At 42.0% G+C, this 22,041-nt stretch overlaps 1 protein-coding gene across 5 annotated transcripts in view; it reads left to right on the top strand.

Annotated features, from left to right (window-relative positions):
- The first annotated feature begins 1,684 nt into the window (after positions 1-1,684).
- Positions 1,685-22,041, top strand: part of larp4aa (La ribonucleoprotein 4Aa) — a 30,775-nt gene continuing 10,418 nt past the window's right edge. For 2 of the 5 annotated variants that reach the window (XM_049754639.2, XM_049754638.2), the window contains exons 1-14: positions 1,685-2,264; positions 5,333-5,450; positions 6,430-6,585; positions 7,799-7,880; positions 7,982-8,118; positions 8,218-8,321; positions 8,455-8,565; positions 9,613-9,666; positions 9,753-9,962; positions 12,612-12,712; positions 12,844-12,885; positions 19,638-19,856; positions 19,950-20,004; positions 20,090-20,248. In XM_049754639.2, coding sequence (XP_049610596.1) covers positions 2,148-2,264; positions 5,333-5,450; positions 6,430-6,585; positions 7,799-7,880; positions 7,982-8,118; positions 8,218-8,321; positions 8,455-8,565; positions 9,613-9,666; positions 9,753-9,962; positions 12,612-12,712; positions 12,844-12,885; positions 19,638-19,856; positions 19,950-20,004; positions 20,090-20,248 — 1,665 coding nt within the window. In that variant the 5' untranslated portion in view covers positions 1,685-2,147. Of the gene's footprint in view, positions 2,265-5,332; positions 5,451-6,429; positions 6,586-7,795; positions 7,881-7,981; positions 8,119-8,217; positions 8,322-8,454; positions 8,566-9,612; positions 9,667-9,752; positions 9,963-12,611; positions 12,713-12,843; positions 12,886-19,637; positions 19,857-19,949; positions 20,005-20,089; positions 20,249-22,041 lie in introns of all 5 variants that reach the window. The other 3 variants (XM_049754637.2, XM_049754636.2, XM_049754640.2) reach the window with 2 other exon arrangements.

The raw sequence follows: 22,041 nt of genomic DNA, 5'->3' as shown, positions 1-22,041 counted from the left end.
AGCTTGGTTCAGTAAACTAAATCACAAGTATGGGGAAGACTGCTGATCTGACTGCTGTCCAGAGGACCATCATTGACACCCTCCATCAGGAGGGTAAGCACAAAAACAAATTTCTCAAAGAGCAAGCTGTTCACAGAGTGCAGTTTCAAAGCACATCCACAAAAAGTCTGTTGGTAGGGGGAAATGTGGCAGGAAACGCTGCACAACCAAGAGATATGACCGCAGCCTTAACAGTATTGTGAAGAAGAGTCGCTTCCAGAATTTGGGGGAACTTCAAAGACAGTGGACTGAAGCTGGAGTCCAGGTATCAAAAGCTACTGTTCACAAACGTGTCCAGGAAATGGGCTACAATAGCCGTATTCCCATGGTCAAGCCACTTCTGAACTCAAGACAACGGAAGAAGCGTCTGACTTGGGCTATGGAAAAGAAGCACTGGACAGTTCCAGAGTGGTCCAAAGTCCTCTTTTCAGACCAAAGCAAGTTTTGTATTTCATTTGGAAGTCAAGGCGCCAGAGAGTGGAGAAAGGCTGGAGAGAAGCAACATCCAAGTTGCTTGAAATCCAGTGTGAAGTTCCCACTGTTAGCGATGGTTTGGGGAGCCATGTCAGCTGCTGGTCCACTGTGTTTCATCAAGTCCAGAGTAAATGCAGCTGTGTACCGAGAGATTTTAGAGCACTACATGCTTCCGTCTGCTGAAAAGTTGATTTCATTTTCCAGCATGATCTGGCACCTGCCCACAGTGCCAAAACCACCAGTTAATGGTGTACTGACCATGGCATTACTGTCCTCGATTGGCCTGCCAATTCCCCTGACCTGAACCCCATAGAGAATTTGTGGGGTATTGCGAAGAAGAAGCTGAAAGACACCACTATGCAAATGAGCTCAAGGCTGCTATTGAAGCATCCTGGGCATCCATAACAACTCAGCAATGCCACAGGCTGATTGCCTCCATGCCACACCGCATTGATGCAGTAATCCGTGCTAAAGGATTCCCAACCAAGTACTGAGTGCATTAATGGACATTTTCAAATGTTTGATTTTGATTTGCTGTTTTAAATCTTTTTTTTTACTTGGTCTGAGGAAATATTCAATTTTTTTGAGATAGGATTTTTGAGTTTTCTTAAGCTGTAAGCCACAATCAGCAATTTTAAAATAATAAAAGGCTTCCAATATTTCAGTTGATTTGTAAAGAATCCAGAATGTATGACATTTTTTAAATTGCATTACAGAAAATAAAGAACTTTATCACAATATTCAAATCTTCTGAGACAGTCCTATCTATCTATCTATCTATCTATCTATCTATCTATCTATCTATCTATCTATCTATCTATCTATCTATCTATCTATCTATCTATCTATCTATCTATCTATCGTATATATATATATATATATATATATATATATATATATATATATATATATATATATATATATATATATATATATATATATATATATATATATATATATATATATTAGTATAGTATATGTGTGTGTAAAATTTACTTGATCGTGTAATCTTTGTTTATGATGATGTAACTGAGGGGAATATCTGTGTATTCATGTTACATGAATCATTCACCCTTACCCGTCTTTCATGATGAATGACGTGTTACTGAAAAGAAAAGCAGTTGCAGGTAAAATTACAAAAGTGAAACCGGAAACGGAAGCGGTTGTCGCAGAGGTCACCGAGAACTCGCGGTGGTTGCCGGGACGTCGGCGGACTGTATCCCTGCGCCGAGGGAAGGTGCGTGTCCCCAGTGTCCGCTCCGGTCGCCCAGTCTGCAGTGCACGGTTGAGCGGCGTGCTGTGTGACAAAGTGACAGAGGACGCTGCAGTTGTGCTTGCAGTTTGTTAGTTTTATTTGTATCGCAATACAGGCGGCAGGTTTGACTCGTTGAGCTAGCTAACGTTAGCCCGCTTCATTGATTCGTAGAACGCCAGGTCCCGAGCTTAACAGCTAGCCGGCTAGCTAGCTAGCTTACGAGGTGAGCTAGTTTCCGAGCGTTGCTGGCCAATCCAGTCGTGCACTGGGGACAGACTACCCGGCGGATTGGTGATCGCGGCCGCCAGAGAGGCAAGCGCCAGGCAGGCCGGCGGGGTTGGGAGAACGCGACGGGGTGGAAGTGTGTCAGGAACGGCTGATGAGTTCAGACCAGAGCGGAGTGCCGCCGTTGCTGCAGGAGGAGGCTGATCCCGGACCGACGACCGGCGGGGAGGACGAAGCTCCGCCGAGGAACGAGGGAGGGTCGGGCGGCATGGTGAGTAAGGCCTGATGGTTAAACCAAGTAGCGCGTTGCGACACGGAGACCCACCGGGACCTCTACATGATGAGCCATATTTTTAGCTAACAGCTAAATTTAACCCGATAAAGACTCTTAAGTCACAAAATGGTTGTTGGATTTCCCCCCCCCCTAGTACTTGTAACTGTTCGAACACTGTCTCGCTGTGGTCGTGATAATGGTTCCAATGCGCAAGCAGTCCCGTCAATTGACACTTTTAATAGTGTTAATTTTGACAGAAGTTTCGACAAATAGCTAGTAAATGTTAGCTATCCACCGGGAAGTCCATTAAGTCGTTTGCTGACTAATCATTAGCCAATAAGTTCTGAAGCCACTGTGCGTATATAATAGTCGGGTTTGTTTTCGATCCCAATGTGGTCAGATAAGCATTCACAGACTCTTTGCATGCCCCCATCTTTGATTATTATCACGTTGGAGTTAAAACGCTTGCTCGCCCCCTAACGTTGCCGCTAGCTTAATCGCTAGCGTGGTTAAAGCTAGGCTGCTAGCAACTGTGACATGCGTAGCGAGGACCCGGCCTGCGCAGCTCAGTCAGCTGACTAGACTCCACTTAACTCTGTGACACAGAGGCACGCATTGTCATCACTTAGAGACAAATCTGGGGGCGACGACATCTATAATGTCGCTAAATGGCGTCCTGAGAAGTGTTTTCTTGTGACCAGCTGTTCATGTCAGGCCGGGGTGGTTTGCCCCTCCCAGGGGTGTGGGGGGCAGGGACGTATTATTGCAGGTGGTGGCTGATAACGAGTACAGTTACGCCGTTTATCGTTGTTCGTAATTTAGTTCATATAAAGGGTGCTTATTTACAGAAGGTGATATGGTGTTTTGTGCACTTCAGAATGCATGCTCATATATTTCGAAGTAAACAGTTAGTACAATATTAGCACCGTATGTTCCTAATGTTCCTGTTTGGGATGCTAATATAGCTTCGAATAATCCCTCTATTATTTCAACAGTATCCGATGCAGAGATATGGTGTTAATATGTTGGATCAAAAAATAGCTATAACACCTCGGCGGGTTTTCCCAACGGTATGGTTTGAGGGTTGGCAAAGCAGGGACCCATTACAGGGCAGGAACTTTTCCAAGGGCCCCCTCTCAATCCTAATGCCAGTTAAATATAACTACCATGTAAGACCCTACATCAGGGGTGGCCAACCAGTCAGAGACTAAGAGCCACATCATACACATTAGCACACATGAACATCACCCCATCCCTTCCTCTTACACACACACACACACACACACACACACACACACACACACACACACACACACACACACACACACACACCTCTGCTCAACCAAATTTATTGTCACATCATGTCATGCACCAACATGATAATGACAGAAATTGACTCCTACAGTACTAAGACCACAGACAAAAGACCACATTTTCAACAATGAACATTGCGTGCACTGTCTCACACACAAACTCTCAGTTCAACAAAGTCCACAAACAAAAACATAATAATATACAATAGTGGTTTTTTTCACTTACTATGCATGTTGCTTCGTGCGACTTCTGGCATTCCTTGCCTTGAACAACCCTCTTCAAATATGGCTTGTGTTCTGTTGTTGCTACTCGAAGCAATTCTTTTAGTTGGATGTCTGATACCATTCATTTTAGTTTGTCGTTTTCAGGAGACGAGATTTCAACAACATCACCGAGGCATTATTTAACGAACTTCCCTTCATTGTATGGCTTTTTAGCCTGTGCAATGTTCCAAGCCAGTTGATACGATCGAAGCGTGACAGTCTCTGAGTGCTTCGTAATTTTTTTGAAAAACTGTACCTGTTTTTCTGCCTGACTTTTCAGTGTCCAACTTTTAGCATGAAGTGAGCTGAAGTGGCGCTGAAGATTTGAAGCTTTGAAATGCGCTAATGTCGTTTGACATATCAGGCAGAATGGCTTGCCATTGCGTTCAACAAAAAAATATAAACTTTCCCACTCTGTTAAATACGTCCTGTGTTCGTCTTCATATTTTTGTTTAGCTGTGCATTCCTCCCCTGCCATTTTGAGAGGGAAATTGATACTAATTGTTTCCTTGAATGGGTTTGCCCCTCCCCCTTTGCGGAATTTCACCTCATGCGCATGCGCGTTTGACGAAAGTGCCATATTGGACTCAAGCGAAGTGAACACGCACAAAAAAACACACACATAAATGGCTCGCGAGCTGCGAGTTGACCACCCCTGCCCACCCCTGCCCTACACATTGGCATTTTATTTTAACATTTCAACCTAAGTATTGTACTCACGAACTTAACTGAATTAAGTTAAAATAAATTCCATGTTTATCCACTGTATCTAGCTGAGGTGGTTTACAAAAGCACAATCGCCAACTTAACGATTCGTCATTATATTTAACAAGATTTTCTAACTTCTCTAGTGACTATTATAGACTAAAATAACTTGTGACTGAGAAACTGGTGTGATCATTAACATATTTCAAGAGGAGACCGGTGGAAAAACCCCCCGCAGTGCTTTATCAGTGCATTATCCACATTGGGAACATTTGCTTCTAATCTGCACATTTGCCTTGCCGAGCCGGTATAACTAATACAAAGAGAGAGCTTAAAAAACTGCACACTTGCAGGAATGTTTTGTCGTGCATCACATTGGGGCTGCTCAATTATGGGTAAAAATCATAATCACGATTATTCTGTAAAATATTGAAATCACGATTATTTACACGATTATGTTTTTGAAATTGGAGAACCATTTATTTAAAATGTTTGAAATGCGTTTTAAAAAAACACTCCTGTTAACAGTGTGGAAAAAGTTCATTTTTGAAATTGAACTTGTTCAGTACATAGTTAATAATTGAGATTCTTTGGAATTGGGGGGTTAGATCACCAAATGATTCCCGAGCGCGGCACCGCTGCTGCTCACTGCTCCCCTCTCCCCCAGGGGATGGATCAAAATCACATGGGGATGGGTTAAATGCAGAGGACAAATTTCACCACACCCAGATGTGTGTGTGACGATGATCATTGGGACTTTAACTTTAACTTTCTACTCTCAAGGTCACATCGAAAGGCACCAGTTTAAACCCAAATGCCAAGGTGTGGCAGGAGATGCCTGTGACCCCCAGTGAGGCGGTGACCAACAGCCCCCACTGGCCCTCTCCGGACCTCAGCGATGGTGAGTTGAAGTCATCCATCTGTCAATCTTTGTTCAATTCCAATGTCCCACCTTTCCTTATATTGAAGGTGCTGCTGCTGCAAGCACCAAAAGCAAAATGCTATCGTTACGCTAATAACTTGAGGTCATGTTGAGGCAATAATGTTTGTACTATCCACTAGGGAAAATCTGGAAGAAGTGGAAAAAAGACACATTTTAGCTTTCTTCCTCGATAGTTGCTTAAGGTCTTTTTGGTGCACTGTTGTTGATATGGCGCCTTCCTAGTGGCACAACGCTGCAGAGTGACATCAATCATTCAATCAACACAGCTGGAACTTTACACGTCGCTGAGCGATACCAATCTCTCTGGCTGGGGGCTCCACAAAATTAGCTGGTGGTGACTGCTCCACAGTTTTGAATGCAGGAAAAACCGCAACAGGCATTTTTGTTCCTGCAGAGCTTACATCTCTGGCACGGATCGCGTGTATTCCATGCATACCAATAAACTGTCCTAGTTGCCTTTTATTATGTCCCGCTTCCCCACCTGCGCTGATGAACCATGCTCTTGGCGATGGCACGTGATGATCTGGCTGGATCTAGTCGGATTCAAACTTGTAGCATGTGGTCAGTCGCCTGGTCCAAGACAAAGAACATATTTATCTGGTAGTCAGACAGAGGGAGCATCAACGCTAAGAATGTTTTATGGGTTTATCTTAGGGGGATGCGGGTCAGGAGTTAGAGTTTGGTGAAAAAGAGTTTCTGCCCGACACAATGTCATTTATTTACCCTTCAGAAATACAAAATGTATGAAAGTGACAGTTTGAATATTTGCTGGGTTCTGTATGAAATCTAAAAGCTTTAGTTAATGCTAGATCACTTTGAGGTGTACCACAATCACTCAAGAGACTCGGTGACCATGATGGGATTAACTAAAATGGTCAAGACAATGGATGAAGACGAGGCCTTGATTAGTCGCATGACTGAATGTAACCTTTCCCAGGTTACGCTGAGCCGTCTTCTGCTGGTTGCAAGCCGTACACTGTGGTATTCCCAAAACCGGATGAAAGCAGCACAGCAGCTGAGATTACAGTCAATGGAATGGACCCTCCGGAATTGGCCTTTTCCCCTGCCGAGCTCACCAGTGCAGGGACTTCAGGTTTGTCACGCACGCGCGCGCACACACACACACGCACACACACACAAGTCTCAATCTAGATCACAGGTGTCAAACTCACGACACGGGCGCCACATTTGGCCAAATTTGGGCTGATGGTGATTATTTTGTAAAGAGTTTTAATCAGCCGATTGAATCAACGGGCCCGATCAATTGGTCTGACCCTAATCAATACTAAATATTATTTGAAATTCTAAACCATGCTGAAGCGCTTGTGCGGAAAACGTGGTGGATGAGCAAGAGCTGTTTTCTAGTGCCCGATTTTTTCCCCCCACTTATGTTAAATTTATGTAGACATTCACCCCAAACTGTAACAATAGTTTATTGAATATAAAAATAACATTGTTTTGTACTTCTATTGTGGTAAAGTGTTTTTCATCATATGCAGTAGACAAGCCGCGCAGAATATGAAAGACTTCAAAAATGATGCCAGCCGAACTCTGTGCTGTACGTACATGTGTCAAGCATAAACCAAGCTTAGAGACTATGGTGCTGGAGTACACACATTCATAAAGAGAATGGTTGAGTTGTAACTCGTTTGTTACAGATGAGGATGAACATGTGCTTGAGTGTTGCTATAATAATTGATTTATAATAAGTATTTAGTATGGCTTCATGAAGCGTTTGTGTGTGAATATTCATCAATAGAATTTTGTATTGACTGTTAACATTAGCACTAGCAGTGATTCTTAAAGAAAGTATGTCGTATTTAAACTTAAAATATGTATCCTTTTTTTCTTTCCCCCTTGTGTGTTCAGCTTTACAGTAAACGTCACCCACAGTGTCATTAAACAGTTTAAAGCAGAATAACACACAAGCCACATGGTTGCTGAACAAGCAACGTGTTGCATTCAGGGTGCTTTCACAACATAGGAACTTGCAAACACACACCGTGTCATCCAACACATGGACCATTTTTTATTGTAATGTTTTTAAGATTGCGAAAAGCCAAAAGCTAAATTACATTTCGATCAATTGCCCAGCCCTACTTTGGCGTTCATTTGAGTCAATTGTTGCATTTGAGTTTGACCAGAAGGACAATGGACTCTCTTCAGACTGGCTTATAAGTTAACTTCTTATGGCCAATCAGCTGTTTGATACATGGCGTGAAACAATGTTACAAAATGACATGCGTCACATCTTTTATACCCCTCCTCATGTGTAATTGCTCCAATTTGTTTTTGCTCTACAGCAGATGCCAAAACAGAAGATGAGCCTATCTCAACAGAAAATTTACGCGAGTCTCTGAAAAAAGAACTTGAGTTTTATTTCTCAAGGTAAGAGTTGAAATCCCTGACCTAATTTGCAAAATAGATGGTATTCAATAAGTTAGGAGCAATCTAAATATTAAAAATGTTCATGCTTTGTTAACATTTAGAGAAAACCTCTCAAAGGATCTGTATCTGATGTCCCAAATGGACAGTGACCAGTTTGTCCCTATTTGGACCATTGCCAGCATGGATGGCATCAAGGTTCTCACCAGTGACATGGAGCTCATTTTGGATGTGTTGAGATGTAGGTGGAATGTTACATTGATTTATGCTGAAATGTTTGGATAGGAGCGTTTGATTTTATTTGTTGTTGTTGTTGTTGTTGTTGAAAATATTCCTTCAGCATCACCCATGGTACAAGTGGATGAGAAGGGAGAAAAAGTGCGCCCCAACCACAAACGGTGTATTATCATCCTGCGGGAGGTCCCTGAGACCACACCCGTTGAGGTAAACGCCACTTCACAATAGAAAACTGAAACCAAGATGGTTTGCATTTGCAACATGGGAAGACACCCACTCATTACCTTATTTTTTCTCATTTCCTTCTTTTTTTTATCATTATTATTGTTATTTTTTAAAGGAAGTGGAGTCGCTGTTTAACAACGGCAACTGTCCGAAGGTGATAAGTGTTGAATTTGCACACAACAACAACTGGTACATCACATTCCAGTCCGACACTGATGCTCAGCAGGTGAATATATATATTTTTTTCCTCTTTATTTTACCCCAAAATTAATTATGTTTATGGCAATTTTCTCATATTTCTTCTCCAATTATCCGTAAAATGTTTCGTATAGCAAACAATAAAATGTATAAACCCAAATAATTCAATAAATCACAAAATCCTGTAGAAAATACCCTTTTAAATATGTGCTTGTCTCATCGAAATGTACACTTCTCTGTACATTGTACTTGAGAGCATTGTACAATGTTGTTTACAACTGTAGTTATTTTGCGGTTCCATAGACAAATACAGGTGAATCAAACATTAATCAAATCAAATCATTCTTTATTTGCCAAGTTTGAGCATGCCAAACAAGGAATTTGACCCCGGTACATCTCGGCCTCTGTACAACATTTAGGTAGCTAACAACATTCAGGACAACAGGTGCAAAAATTGACAATTATTCTCAAACATCCCCTGATCTTAAACTCCCAGAAGGGCAAGGAAAAACTCACATTTGTTTGTTAGGGAGTAAGTATGCTCTATCGAGCACTCACCATTATGGAGTACCGATACCTCTAGTAGTTTTGATACATAAAGATCATTCTAATGACAAAAAATTGTGAAGGCTCTCTTTTTATAACACAGATGGTGATTTACCATTCTGTCGAACTGCTGCAGTATAGCACCAACTACTCCCAAGGAGAATTTTTTTCTTCCCCATAAGTATCGGTGGTTGGTATCGGTAGTCTCCATGAGGACCCGAAATCCTTAAAATAAGGTTATTAGCGGCCCGATACAGATATTGGTACTTGCCCATCACTCGTAAACATGCTACTACTACATTTAGCTAAGGCTCCTCTGTAAATGTTGGGCGTCTAAAGTCAGTCTTAAAATCATACTTTGTTGGAGTGAATACATAGTGCACAACAGAGCTAACCCAATACCTCGCACTTTAACGTAAGAATATAAACAATGAGGTAATATCGCACAACGAAATGTTTTACTTTGCTGAACGGTATATTGTAATTGTACATCAATTAGCAATTTATTTCAATGTTGCTCTATTCGCAGGCGTATGAGTACCTGCGAGAGGAAGTAAAAACATTTCAGGGAAAACCCATAATGGTGAGTAAAGGCTGTTTTTGTCGTCACAATAAGGTCTAGATTTATTATTATTATTTTTTTTTCCTTTCTCCATTGCATCTTGACAGGCCAGGATAAAAGCCATCAACACGTTCTTTGCAAAGAATGGCTACCGTAGCATGGACAGCAGCCTTTACTCCCAGCAGACTCAGAGTCACTCCCAGTACAGCTCCCCCCTCTACATGCAGCACGTCTACCCCCAGCAGCAGTACCCCGTCTACGGCATCGTGCCCCCCACCTGGGCCCATTCACCTGCACCATACTTTGAAACTCCTTTGGTGAGACACGCTGCATGAAGTACAACTCCTGGCAAAAAATAATGAAATCCCTGCTACTGGAGAATGACTGTGTTCAGTTTTGAAGAAAAGGGGAAAATTATGGATGTTCCACTAAACAATTCTTGCCACCCATTTGGCTTTAACAACTAAAAGGTTATCAGTCAGTCACTTTTTTTTTTTTTTAATTAGTAGAGGAAAACAATGCTCAATTCCAAGGAAAAATTAATAAATTGGCTTATTTGTTTTAGCTGTGAAACTAACATCTGCATCACATTCAATGTATTTACTCACCAGTTTTTCAACTCACCAATATTAACGTGCATACCTTGTGGAGGTGTTATTTCATGTGGATTGAAATAAAACAAAAGGAGAGCATTATGAAACTTAAAACAAGGTGGGGAAACAAAGCATCACCAGAATGTTGCAAAAGGTAGTGGTGGATTTCAGTCAGCAGTGTCTAAAATCTGGACCAAGTACAAACAATATGGGAAGGTTGTGAAGGCCAACCGTAATGGTAGACAAAGGAATACATCAAGCCGTCAGGGTGAAAAATTTAAAGCAATATGTTTTGGAAATAGAAATTCACATCAAAACAAATGAGGTACAAATAGGTGGAGACCGGAGTCCATGCCTGTGAACGAAGTCTATAGGAAATAGTAACAGAGCACTCCAGTTGCGATTGATTCAATGACCAGAGAGAGTAATGACCTCTATGAATGAGAAACCCACAAGTACATGCAGAACGGACAAAGGAAAGCCACTCTTAACATTTAAACAGAAACAAAACAAGGATAGGTCGGTCAGTAGGTAGGTCGAGAGAAATATGTGAGATAGAGAGCGTGAGCGAGAGAGGAAAAAAACTGCTATAAAAGCCAAAGGTGGTGCAACAAAGCACCACAGGTGTAGTGGGTGTTTTATTCTGTTTCTGAATGAATGATTGCATATTTTTTTTCCATAGAATTGAGCAATTCCGTATATTTGCCCTTCTACTCGTTCTTAAAAATGTGACGGACTGCAACAATTTTCTTAATTTTTAAGCCAGCTGGGTGGAATTGTGAATAAAAAATGTTTTGTGGAACAAATGTGATTTTCCTTTTTCCTCCTAAAATCAACATCCAAATGATCATCTTCCAGGAGCTGTAGTTTTATAATTTTGCCAGGGGATATATCGCACACACGCACACACACACACACACACACACACACACACACACACACACACACACACACACACACACACACACACACACACACACACACACACACACACACACACACACACACACACACACACTCAACTCAACTTTAATTATAGAATATTTCAAACAAACGCAGCTGTAAAAGCTATGTTTATAAGCTCGAACATGCACACGGCAGAAATTAATAAGACAAAGTAACTGAAATCACAACTGTACACATTCTAGGCCACTGTCTTTTTTATATATATATTTATGAAGATTTGGATAGATTGGGGCCCTTTTTGGGTTTGAGCAGCTGCCTGACAAATGTTAAATCATTGTTTGGATCAAATTGTATTGAGCAATCGAATACTGATCCGCCCTGAGATTTTTCACAATCCGTACATCTAAATATGAACCCACAGATTCCCATCCCTAGTGCTTGGTCAACAATAGACTTATTGTCGTGACTTATGCCAGACCCGGTGATGAAATCATGACACATGGAGGGAATCTGGTGTGAAGAAACTGGCTTTGGTCCTTATTCCTCTTTATCGCTCTAGTTACCTACCCAATTCCCTTAACCCCCTTTTCTTTCCAAAGTCAGACTCTTCACTCCCACCCAATGACCCATGAGATTATGAGATCTGAGGGTTAAAGATGCATGAGATCAGGCGGTGTGAATCGGAGCACTGGATTTCCTTACTGCAATTTGTGCTAACATGTAAATTGTGAATAATTGCCTGTAGGACACCCATTCCCTTCTGATAAACCTCATAGTCCATCAGCAAGTTTTTTATTCACATATTTAGTGAACATTTACTAAACAAATACAAATAAGATGGTTTATAAAATAAAAAGTTGTTGAAATACTAAACCATATAGTAACGTTAAACAACACATCACAAAAAAAACAACAAGAAACAAAGGCAACAGCACAAAGTTTCATTCCTATATGTGCAGACAAAAACTAACAACTTTATTGCATGCTTGCCACCCAAGTGAGGATAAGTGGTTCAGAAAATGGATGGCTGGATGGATAGAAAATGCGGTGACACTGCACTGTGCCCTACTGTCATAATTGTAATTAATACTCGTTCATATACAAACGGCCATGACTCATTGAAGTGCACCGGAAGATTGATATTTTTAATCATTTAATTTGGTCCATGAAATGTCTTCACATGAAGGCACTAAAACCTCCTAGAGTCCTGCCTTTATTTAAAATTCTGGGTGAGTGCATTGTTCAAATGTCACTGCTAAGTACGGTAAATGTTTATTTGGGGACTGTTTTTTTTTATTTTAATCATTAATATTAGATATATGTAAAACACTCTCCTGCGACAATATGAATATTCATTCCAGTAGAGTCTGACACGTGATCGATCCACATTGTTTTACGGTTGCACATTTGTTTCTTGGGAACTTGTGCAAACATATTTATTTTTTATAAAATACCTCTTCTCTACAGGCACCTTTTCCCAACAGTAGCTTTGTGAATGGATATGGCTCTGGGCACTACAAAACTGGATCTGGTTCTGTTACAATCACTCGGCCTTTCAACAGAAATCGGTAAGTAATACTTACGTTTTACTTGGCTCAATGTTATCGTTGTGAATGTTCATCAAGTGCAATGATAATGAGATACATTCACCCCAGCAGGGAATTGTTCCTCACTCCCTGTCTTCTTGCTATCCCCACAGTGTTCCCCTCTATTCAAGAAAGAATGTTATTAATGCCTTCAGGTACCAATATTAACATTTTCCAATAAGCTTCATTCCAACCCCTCATCTTCTCATTCAACTCCTTTTTGTATGTAGAGGTGTTGTGTATCAGCGAATGATACACAATCAGTTAAAAGTCATGTGATAAAATTTGGCTTTGGCAGTTAACGTTTACAGTGGTTGCTCCATTACATTTCCTTTTCATCCTTCCTAATTATTAACCATCCATTGGCTCATGTTTTTTTACAGCGGCTTTGTTCATGATGTTACTACAATATGTAACAGTTGCAGATCACCCTAAGAGCACACAACATTGTCATACCTAGAAATGAAACAACATGGGCATTTCATATCCATGCTTATTGGTATTAGCATATCACCGATCCTCCAAAAAATCAGTTGCACACACTGAAAGCATTGCACTGTTTTACATTACAAAGTGAAAATACAGCAACACTAAGTGATTTTCAGAACTAACAAAATGTATGTAACTGACCAAGATGACAGTGGTGTATTTAATAGTGTAACTTGAGAATACACCTGTACCTGTGTGCTTTTTTTCCCCTTCATATAATTTACTAGTGTTTCTAAGCCTATCTTATCCTCCAGACCCCACACTTTAAAATAGCAAACAAACAAAAACGCATCCAGATCGCGTAGTCGAAAACATTCCATTTATACGCTATTAGTCAGTTCAAATCAGATATTTGAAGCAATGAAAAATTGTTTACCGTATTTTCCGCACCATAAGGCACACTTAAAAGCCTTTAATTTCCTCAAAAAATTAAGGTGCGCCTTTTAAAAAGATGCGCCTTTTGTGTGGCCTGAATTCCAAAATCTGCTAAATTGTTTTGTGTGGCTTCCGTAATATACATGCCTAACATGAAGACCCGATGAACCAATCAGAGGACATTACGTTTTACATAGTTTAGGGCAAATAACCAATCAGAGGACTATACGTAACACGTAGAGGAGTACGTACCTCCGCCGCCATTGGTAAATAAATACTATCGTTTGTGCAAATCTGTAAAGTTGTTTTGTGTGGGTTCCGCCGCACAGAGACGTAATATACAGACACCCAATCAGAGGATATTATGTTTTACTTAGATCGGGGCGGTAAACCAAACAGAGGACTTCACGTAACACGTAGAGTACGTACCTCCGCCGCCATGCAAAGAAAACAGCATTAGGACCCTCTAAAATGCCATAGACAAAGAGACATGCTTACGACGCACAATTAGAGCTTTCTGGAAAGCCAGGATCATTGCAAAAGAGCAATGTGACAACGATGAGACAATGATGAGAGAGAACTTGGCATGTTTAATGGCAAACTTGCCTAGCTGTTTAATTTGTTGTCAGAAGATAAGGATTTGGATGGATTTGCGTATGAATATCGATTAACAATAATGTGAGTACAATAGAGTACATGGTTAAACAGTAGAATAAAGTACAACCGAACTCACTGTCTTGCTCCCATGACGTTTTTTTGTTTTATTTACCTTAAAGGGCTAGGGACATCCCTTTTTTTTTTTCAATTAGAACGGAATTTGATAGAATGTATAAAGTGAACACATTTGCCGCATTGGAAATTAAAAATGGACACCGATTACTAAGAATAAAGCTGAAATGAAATGCCAGTTTATCGATCGGGTCCCGCACGAAGCCAAACTGGCGGCGCCATTACTGTGACGTCACATGTTGTACATCTGGATGTCAACAAACCCAAACGACATGGCAGATGATAGCGACAGCTCCGTTTCTAGCGGCAATATTAGCATCATTTTATCCGATTCAGAAACCTCTTTTGACGCAGAATATGATGAATCTAGCAGTTCACTTGGGCTGAGCTGAGCACATTTTCTGAATTGTGCCCCTCCCGTCACTCCGGTTAGGTTGGCATCGTAAAAAGTGCTCTTGGGGGCTTTAGAGTGCCGAGTTGATCTCGGCACATGAAGACATGACCACCTGCAACGTTTGGTTTAGGTTTTATAAGCATTTTTAATTTTATTGCTTAAATCGCATTTTCTCGACGAGCTGAGCACGTTTTCTGAATTGTGCCTCTCCCGTTACTGTGGTTAGGTTGGCATAGTAAAAAGAGTAGAATGCCGAGTTGACCACTGCGTATGGAGAAATGAACATCTGCAGCGTTTGGTTTAGGTTTTGGGTGCATTTTTAATTTTAGTTCTTAAATCGCATTTTTTCGACGAGCTGAGCACGTTTTCTGAATTGTGCCCCTCCCGTCACGCTTCTACATACTTTTCAAAGTCAAAGTCTCAAAGTCTCCTTTATTGTCAATTCCTCCGCATGTCAAGACACACAAAGAGATCGAAATTACGTTTCTCACTATCCCAGGGTGACAAGACAGAGTTCACAACGCACATACAAGTAAACAACACAGGAAAATTAAAACAAGAAGATGAACAATAAGAGTGATAGCATGCTAGCCGCTCCCGATGCACAGCAGAGTCCGGAAAGATGACAGTCAACCAGGCCACTGTGAACACGAGCACACAGCAGGCACGCACTGTCCGGTTTGTGGATCCTATCAGGCGAACTCAACCCATCTTGTCGTCCCGCGAACGAACGTACGCCAGGATAATGGAAGGCACGGCTAGGCGAGCTGGGTTGGCCGCAAACCTGGCCCGACGTCTCCGCGCTGGCCCCTCTTCTCTTTTTGTTTACATTCACTGAAGCTAAACGCGTACAACTTGAGACATCATGAGACGTCACTTCCGGCTGGCGGCTCGGTGCAGTCAAACTCGTCTGTGCGGCAAATTTAAATTATATTTTTCAGAGCAACAGCTTCCTTTTCGTTGGTTCGAGCGTCAATTTATATTTATAAGCCCATAAGCTAACTAAAACCGATTTATACATATACCGGTGTCTCTAGCCCTTTAAGTCATGGCATGCATGCGCTCGATAATGCGGTGTTTTGATTAAATACAAAATAGATCCAGCAATTGAGTCTGCGCCTTGTAACCCGAAGCACCTTATGGTGCGGGAAATACGGTACATTCAAACTGATTTTATTTGCTAAATTGGCATTGATATACCTTTGCTAATTAAAAGAAAATTCACAAGGGTCACGGCAACAGTTTGAAACCGACAAAGTTGATGATGAATAAGAAAAATCATTGGAAACCAGACATTAATTTTAAATTTCGGTTCAAAAGTATCATTAAAGATGAAACAAGCATGGACAAAACAGTTAACAAACAAAAGCTTGAAAAATAATTGGAGCTAATTACTTATTAAAAGAAGGTGTGTCCTCTCATTTGTATCACAGGAGTCATCAAATCTGTAATCAGTTAGTGTGCCTGTCTAAAGGCTGACTAACATCATTGAACCTTAGGTAATGTGTACCACGCAAAACAAACACAGAAAGGAAATGATGAAGTTGTCTCAGAGGATCAGAAAGAAAATCAAGCATGTTCAAGGTAAAATCTATTTAACCATCTCGAAGCAGCTTTTTCCTGTGAGGGCAGTCGCTCTCCTTCAGTGGCTTACAAAAGTTATGCACCCCCTTTGGACCTTTGGCCTCATTTCAGGCTTCAAAAATAGATACAAAATTGTACTTTTTTCTGTGAGGAATCAACACCAATGGTGAAGTGGAAAGAAATTAATGGGATATTTGTAACATTTTTTTAAAGCAGCACTGTCAAGGATTTGACAGTATTTTCATAACTGTTTAAATGTTTTTATAACTCTTCTGTTGAAACAGTGAATGGTACCACTGTCATGGCCTGACGGCATCTGTATTGCTTTTACTGGCCTGAAAAAAAACTATGAGGAGGGTGGCGGGAACCCTGCCACACAAAAAAAACTACAAATGTGCTGAGATGCTTTATAGACGTTACTTTCCCCTTTCCTTGCATAGACGGAAGTCAATGCAATTGTTCACGTGCAATTACTGCTGGCATAAGCTCCACAGCGTTTGATGAAACGGCTGCAAGATGTTGTAAACATAGTAAAAATAACATTAAAAATAATGCAATGCAAGGTGGGGAGTGGCCGCTCACTCTCTTGTATCAGCTGTCACTGCCTTTGAAACAATTCGTAGCAAAATACGGACTGCCGCTTCTTCAGCGCCGCTGAGTGCTGCTCCGTGCTGCTCGCATGCGTATACTGGCCCCTTCAGTTCCGGCAAGAGTTGACACAGCTTGCCGAGTGAAAAGTTAGATATTCGGTAGTCACAAAAAGCAGGTATCAACATATTTTTTTGTGTGTTGGTACCGATCGGTTCTTTTGACAAAACTAGTCGAGGGGCTCCAAACTCAGCCCATCAAGGAACAGATCAGGCAGGTCTGAGATAAAGTTTCGGAGAAGTTTTAAGCAGGACTAGGATATGAAAAGATTTCTCATGCTTTGAATGTCTTGTGGTGCACTGGGTCATAGCTTTTTGGAAAGAAGAATGGGGCAAGATTCCAGTCTCGAGATGACAAGATTTGCAGCTGTAGGCGATTTTAGAAACTATTAACACAAGGAGACCGAATAATTTTCTAAGCTCTTTTCACTTGTATTTCCGAAAAAGTTAAAAATATCGTATGCTATATTGTTCCCCTTCCCGATTGTGTCCCACTTGTTGATTCTTCAAAAATTAAAACATGTCCCTTTGCTAGTCACTGTAATTCAGAAGTTCAGGATCCACCATCCAAGAAGAAAATGGATTACAAATTAAAGAGCCATATAATAAGAATGTTGACCAAAAAGCCCAGAACAAGAAAGTAAAAGTGAACACAGTCAATGTACATTAGTGTCCGATTGCATCATACATTGTCGTTTGAGCCAAAGTAAAAACACTGTTAATTAGTAGCTGAAAAAAACTTTGAGTGCTGCACCCCCGCTTGTCAATGAAAAAAATCTCCCAGCTCTCTTCCAGTTCGACCCAGTGATGAAATCATGACGCATAGAGGGACATGGAGGTGTGAAGTAACTGGCTTTCTCTCTCTCTCTCTCTCTCTCTCTCTCTCTCTCTCTCTCTCTCTCTCTCTCTCTCTCTCTCTCTCTCTCTCTCTCTCTCTCTCTCTCTCTCTCTCCCCCTCACCCTCTCCCTCTCTCTCTCACTCTCACTCTCACTCTCTCTCTCTCTCTCTCTCTCTCTCTCTCTCTCTCTCTCTCTCTCTCTCTCTCTCTCTCCCCCTCACCCTCTCACTCTCACTCTCTCTCTCTCTCTCTCTCTCTCTTCCTTGACAAAGTTAGGCACTTTACTCTCTCTATCCCAATGACCATGAAGATTATGAGATCTGAGGGTCGGTGTATTCTAGAAAATATTCTTTTGTAGTCGGTCAGTGCTTCCGTTAAAAGCTGCTGTAAACTTACGTCAAATGCAACTACCGTAATTTCTGGACTATAAGCCGCACGTGATTAGAAAACACACAGGCAAAAAATTATGGGAAAATCTTGTTTTTTCATATATAAGCACCGGACAATAAGCTGCAAGTTTTTTAATGTTTAATTACCATTTGTAAGAGAATATACACAAAGAATATTGTCAGGAAAGAGATGTTTCTTTGTGGTGCGTCACTTTGTACGTTCCCGAATTGGCTGATTGACTGACGTGAGGCGTACTGCATCAAAAGTTAACCTAATATTCCGCAGAGAGGCGGAATGAGTGTTTTTGCATTGCACACCCCAAACGCGCCGCTCCGCACTGAGACGTGCTGGCACGCACGCACGAACTCCATTCACTGTGATTGAATCGTGTCGCTAGGAACGCGAGCAACGACGTTAGCGTGAACGCAGCATAAACCGCACCTGAATATGAGGTGCATCATCTTAAATTGGGAGAAAATCCTGTTTTGTTTATATACGTATAAGCCGCACCATGTTTTAATGTTGCAAGACAGTCTGATGCAGACCCCAGCCCTCAGAGCTCTCGACAGCAGCACTCTAGACTTTTGATCTACTTATTTATTGCATTTATCATTAGAACCAGGTGTTGTCGAAAGGCCGAGTGGATCCCGGGGACGTCTCAATCTTGAAGGGCGGCGCTGTCGTACTCGCCCATGGTCTTTCTGTTTGTCTGGCAGACGGTGGTCTTTTTTTTTTTATCAGGTTATCGGGGTCATCCAGCGATATCAAAAAAAAAATAATTTAAAGACAGGGTTTCATTCATAAGCAAGCAATCTGATGTAATACTCAATAGTGTGGTGGGGGCTGCCCAGTAAACAACTTGACGTCACATCCGTTTCTGCTACAACCAAACTCTACTGACAAAAACGCCAAACTCTTAGAGCAGGTGTTTGCACAAAGCAATTCAAAATAAAAACTCGCTATATAAAATGGATTCATCGATGCTTCAGAGAATGCTAGCTTTACATCTACTCACTTGAGGCTGTGGAAAGACTTCGATCAGGAGCGAATAATCCTCAATAACCTAAAGTCGGTGTATGGAAAAGGACGCAAGCAACAATTTTGCAACATTGCTGCAGTGCCAATTGTTGAGCTGTGGGAATTGATGCCTGCAACAAAGTGGAGTGATTTTTGGGGCATGGTTGAGTGTAAATAAAACTTGGATTATAATTTATAACTCGCTTGCTTCAGTCACTTATAAAAAGATGCTGATTTTACATCTAAGTAATGTAATATTGTGGCATTACACTTCTTGCAAAGTCTTGAATTTGCCTTAAGCCTGTAGATACCATGTGATTCCATCCCCCATTTTCTTTGCAAAAATTATTTAGTGTCAAATTGGTAAAAACAGAAAACCATGGGTAGCAAATGACTATGTCTGCAATACATGCCATGTGTACGACGGTGTTCCTCTCCCCCAGAAATCACGTGAAGCCCCCGGTGAGGACAAATGAGGTGACCTCAACGTCCATCGCCCCTGTCCCCCTGGAGAGTCTGACAGGACTGCGCAGTCCACAGCCGCATGTCTCCTCCAACCCGGCACAGGCGGCTTCTGACCTAAGCTCCATGTTCTCACATCTGTCTTCCTCGTCTTCCTCCTTGGACCCCAACGATGACAATAGCATGGCTGGACGTGGACGGTAACTATCACTTCTTTTTGTATTGTTCATTGTGTCTCTCTTTTATGGGTGCTAAATTCAGCCAAAACCCTTGACTGAGTGTTTGCGTTTCAGACGGAGCACAACTTACAGAGGGACACGGAGAAGGCGAGAAGACGAACGGATTATGGTACGCTCACTTTAATAGTGGACAGTCATGTAAATGCCATTGTTCTGATGATATAACCAGTTGTCTGCATATCCTTGTACTGCAGCGGCCCGTACCTCTGGCCGAGGTTAAGGTTCCTCCTCCCAAATTTGACTTGGCTGCAACTAATTTCCCCCCTCTTCCGGGCTGTGTGATCAGTACACAAGGAGAGCCCGTGCTTGAGAACCGAATGTCAGATGTTGTTCGTGGTTTGTACAGGGACAAGGTAAGAACAAAAGTCTTTTGTACTAGGGCTGCTCAATTATGAGTGAAAATCATAATCACGATTATTTTCCAATATTCAAATCACGATTATTTACACGATTGTTTTGAAATTAGAAAAGCAGTTAATGTTGGAACAGTATTTATTGAACATGTTTTAAAAAAAAAAAAAACACACTCCTGTCAACCGTGTTGGAAAAGTTCATTTTCTACACAAACTGGTTCAAAGTTCAGTTCACACATTTTAAAATGAACATGTCAAGTCATATTTCATAATTGAAATTTTATTAACTAAATTTATGGTTCTAAAATGAAATGTCTATAGTTCTTTTTTTCCCACAATCAAAATAAAAGGGTGACTGTGTGTGTGGGTGGGTGCTCGTCACGTGACAAGTTTTCATTCCATGGAGTGTCTGTTATCGCGTCGTGCAACTGTTCAGAATAAATTATTATATAAAAATCTAATTTACCCAAGAATTACACTTTTCCAAGGACTAACTGAGAACAATGCTAGTTTCTTAAATGTTATTCAGACATCTTAATTGAGGCTTAATGAGGATGGTAGTTGGCGCGCTGCTAGAAAGTGATTACCGTATTCGCCGGTGTATTGGTCGACCTTTTTCGATCCAAAATCGACCGAATAAAATCGACCTCGACTTATACACCGAGTCATAAAATTTAACTTCGTATTCATCGCTTCAAATGTGATGGTAACCAAGGCCGTTTCTCATGCATCTCATTGTGCGTGGGTGTGCGTCCGTCAGGCTCATCAAACAGCGAGAAACTGAATCATTATAAAGCGTTGGTCGCATTAACACGCATCCTCAGCAACAATTTCAAATATTCTCACCTCAATAACGGACATCGAAAGCCAGGCAGCGACGATGACTGCTAGGGGGAAGTACTGGGTATTGAGCGAATGTGCGAGTCATCGCGCGTCAAGCAACGACAATAACTACCGGTACGTAAACATTCAATCGCCATGTCTAAATGAATGTCGTTGGCACTTAGAAAATATTCGCCAAACTTGGCCAGACTTCCAGGGGAAGAGGCCGAATTTTCACTTGTTCTGGCCGACCGGAGGAACCAGCCGAGGCGGACACTTTACGGCGGTTGAGTCGTTGGCACTTTGAAAATATTTGCCAAACTTGGCCAGACTTCCAGGGGAAGAGGCCGAATTTTCACTTGTGGTGGCCGACATGGGGAACCAGCCGAGGCGGACACTTTACGGCGGTTGAGTCCTTGGCACTTAGAAAATATTCGCCAAACTTGGCCGGACTTCCAGGGGAAGAGGCCGAATTTTCACTTGTTCTGGCCGACATGGGGAACCAGCCGAGGCGGACTCTTTATGGCGCAAGAGCCGTTGGCACTTAGAAAATTCGAACCGGGCGGCGTGCGCGAGCTCGCCGGCTGCTGGAAGTCGAATGAGGCTCCGCGATCTCCTCCGCGGTGCTTATAAACAGCCGATCCGCTGTGCGGGAGCTATTCCCGGCCACTTGGCGCGTGTGCACGGCCTCCCGGATGTGCCGGGCGGCGTGCGCGAGCTCGCCGGCTGCTGGAAGTCGAATGAGGCTCTGCGATCTCCTCCGCGGTGCTTATAAAGAGCCGATCCGCTCGGCGGGAGCTATTTCCGGCCACTTGGCGCGTGTGCACGGCCTCCCGGTGGTGCCGGGCGGCGTGCGCGAGTGCGCTGGCCGCTGGAAGTCTAATGAGGCTCCGCGATCTCCTCCGCGGTGCTTATAAAGTGCCGATCCGCTCGGCTTGGAGCTATTTCCGGCCTCCCGGTGGTGCCGGGCG

Source organism: Syngnathus scovelli, chromosome 2 (genome assembly GCF_024217435.2).
Source record: "Syngnathus scovelli strain Florida chromosome 2, RoL_Ssco_1.2, whole genome shotgun sequence".
NCBI classification, from domain to species: domain Eukaryota; kingdom Metazoa; phylum Chordata; class Actinopteri; order Syngnathiformes; family Syngnathidae; genus Syngnathus; species Syngnathus scovelli.
This window is presented reverse-complemented; position numbering and strand designations above follow the sequence as displayed.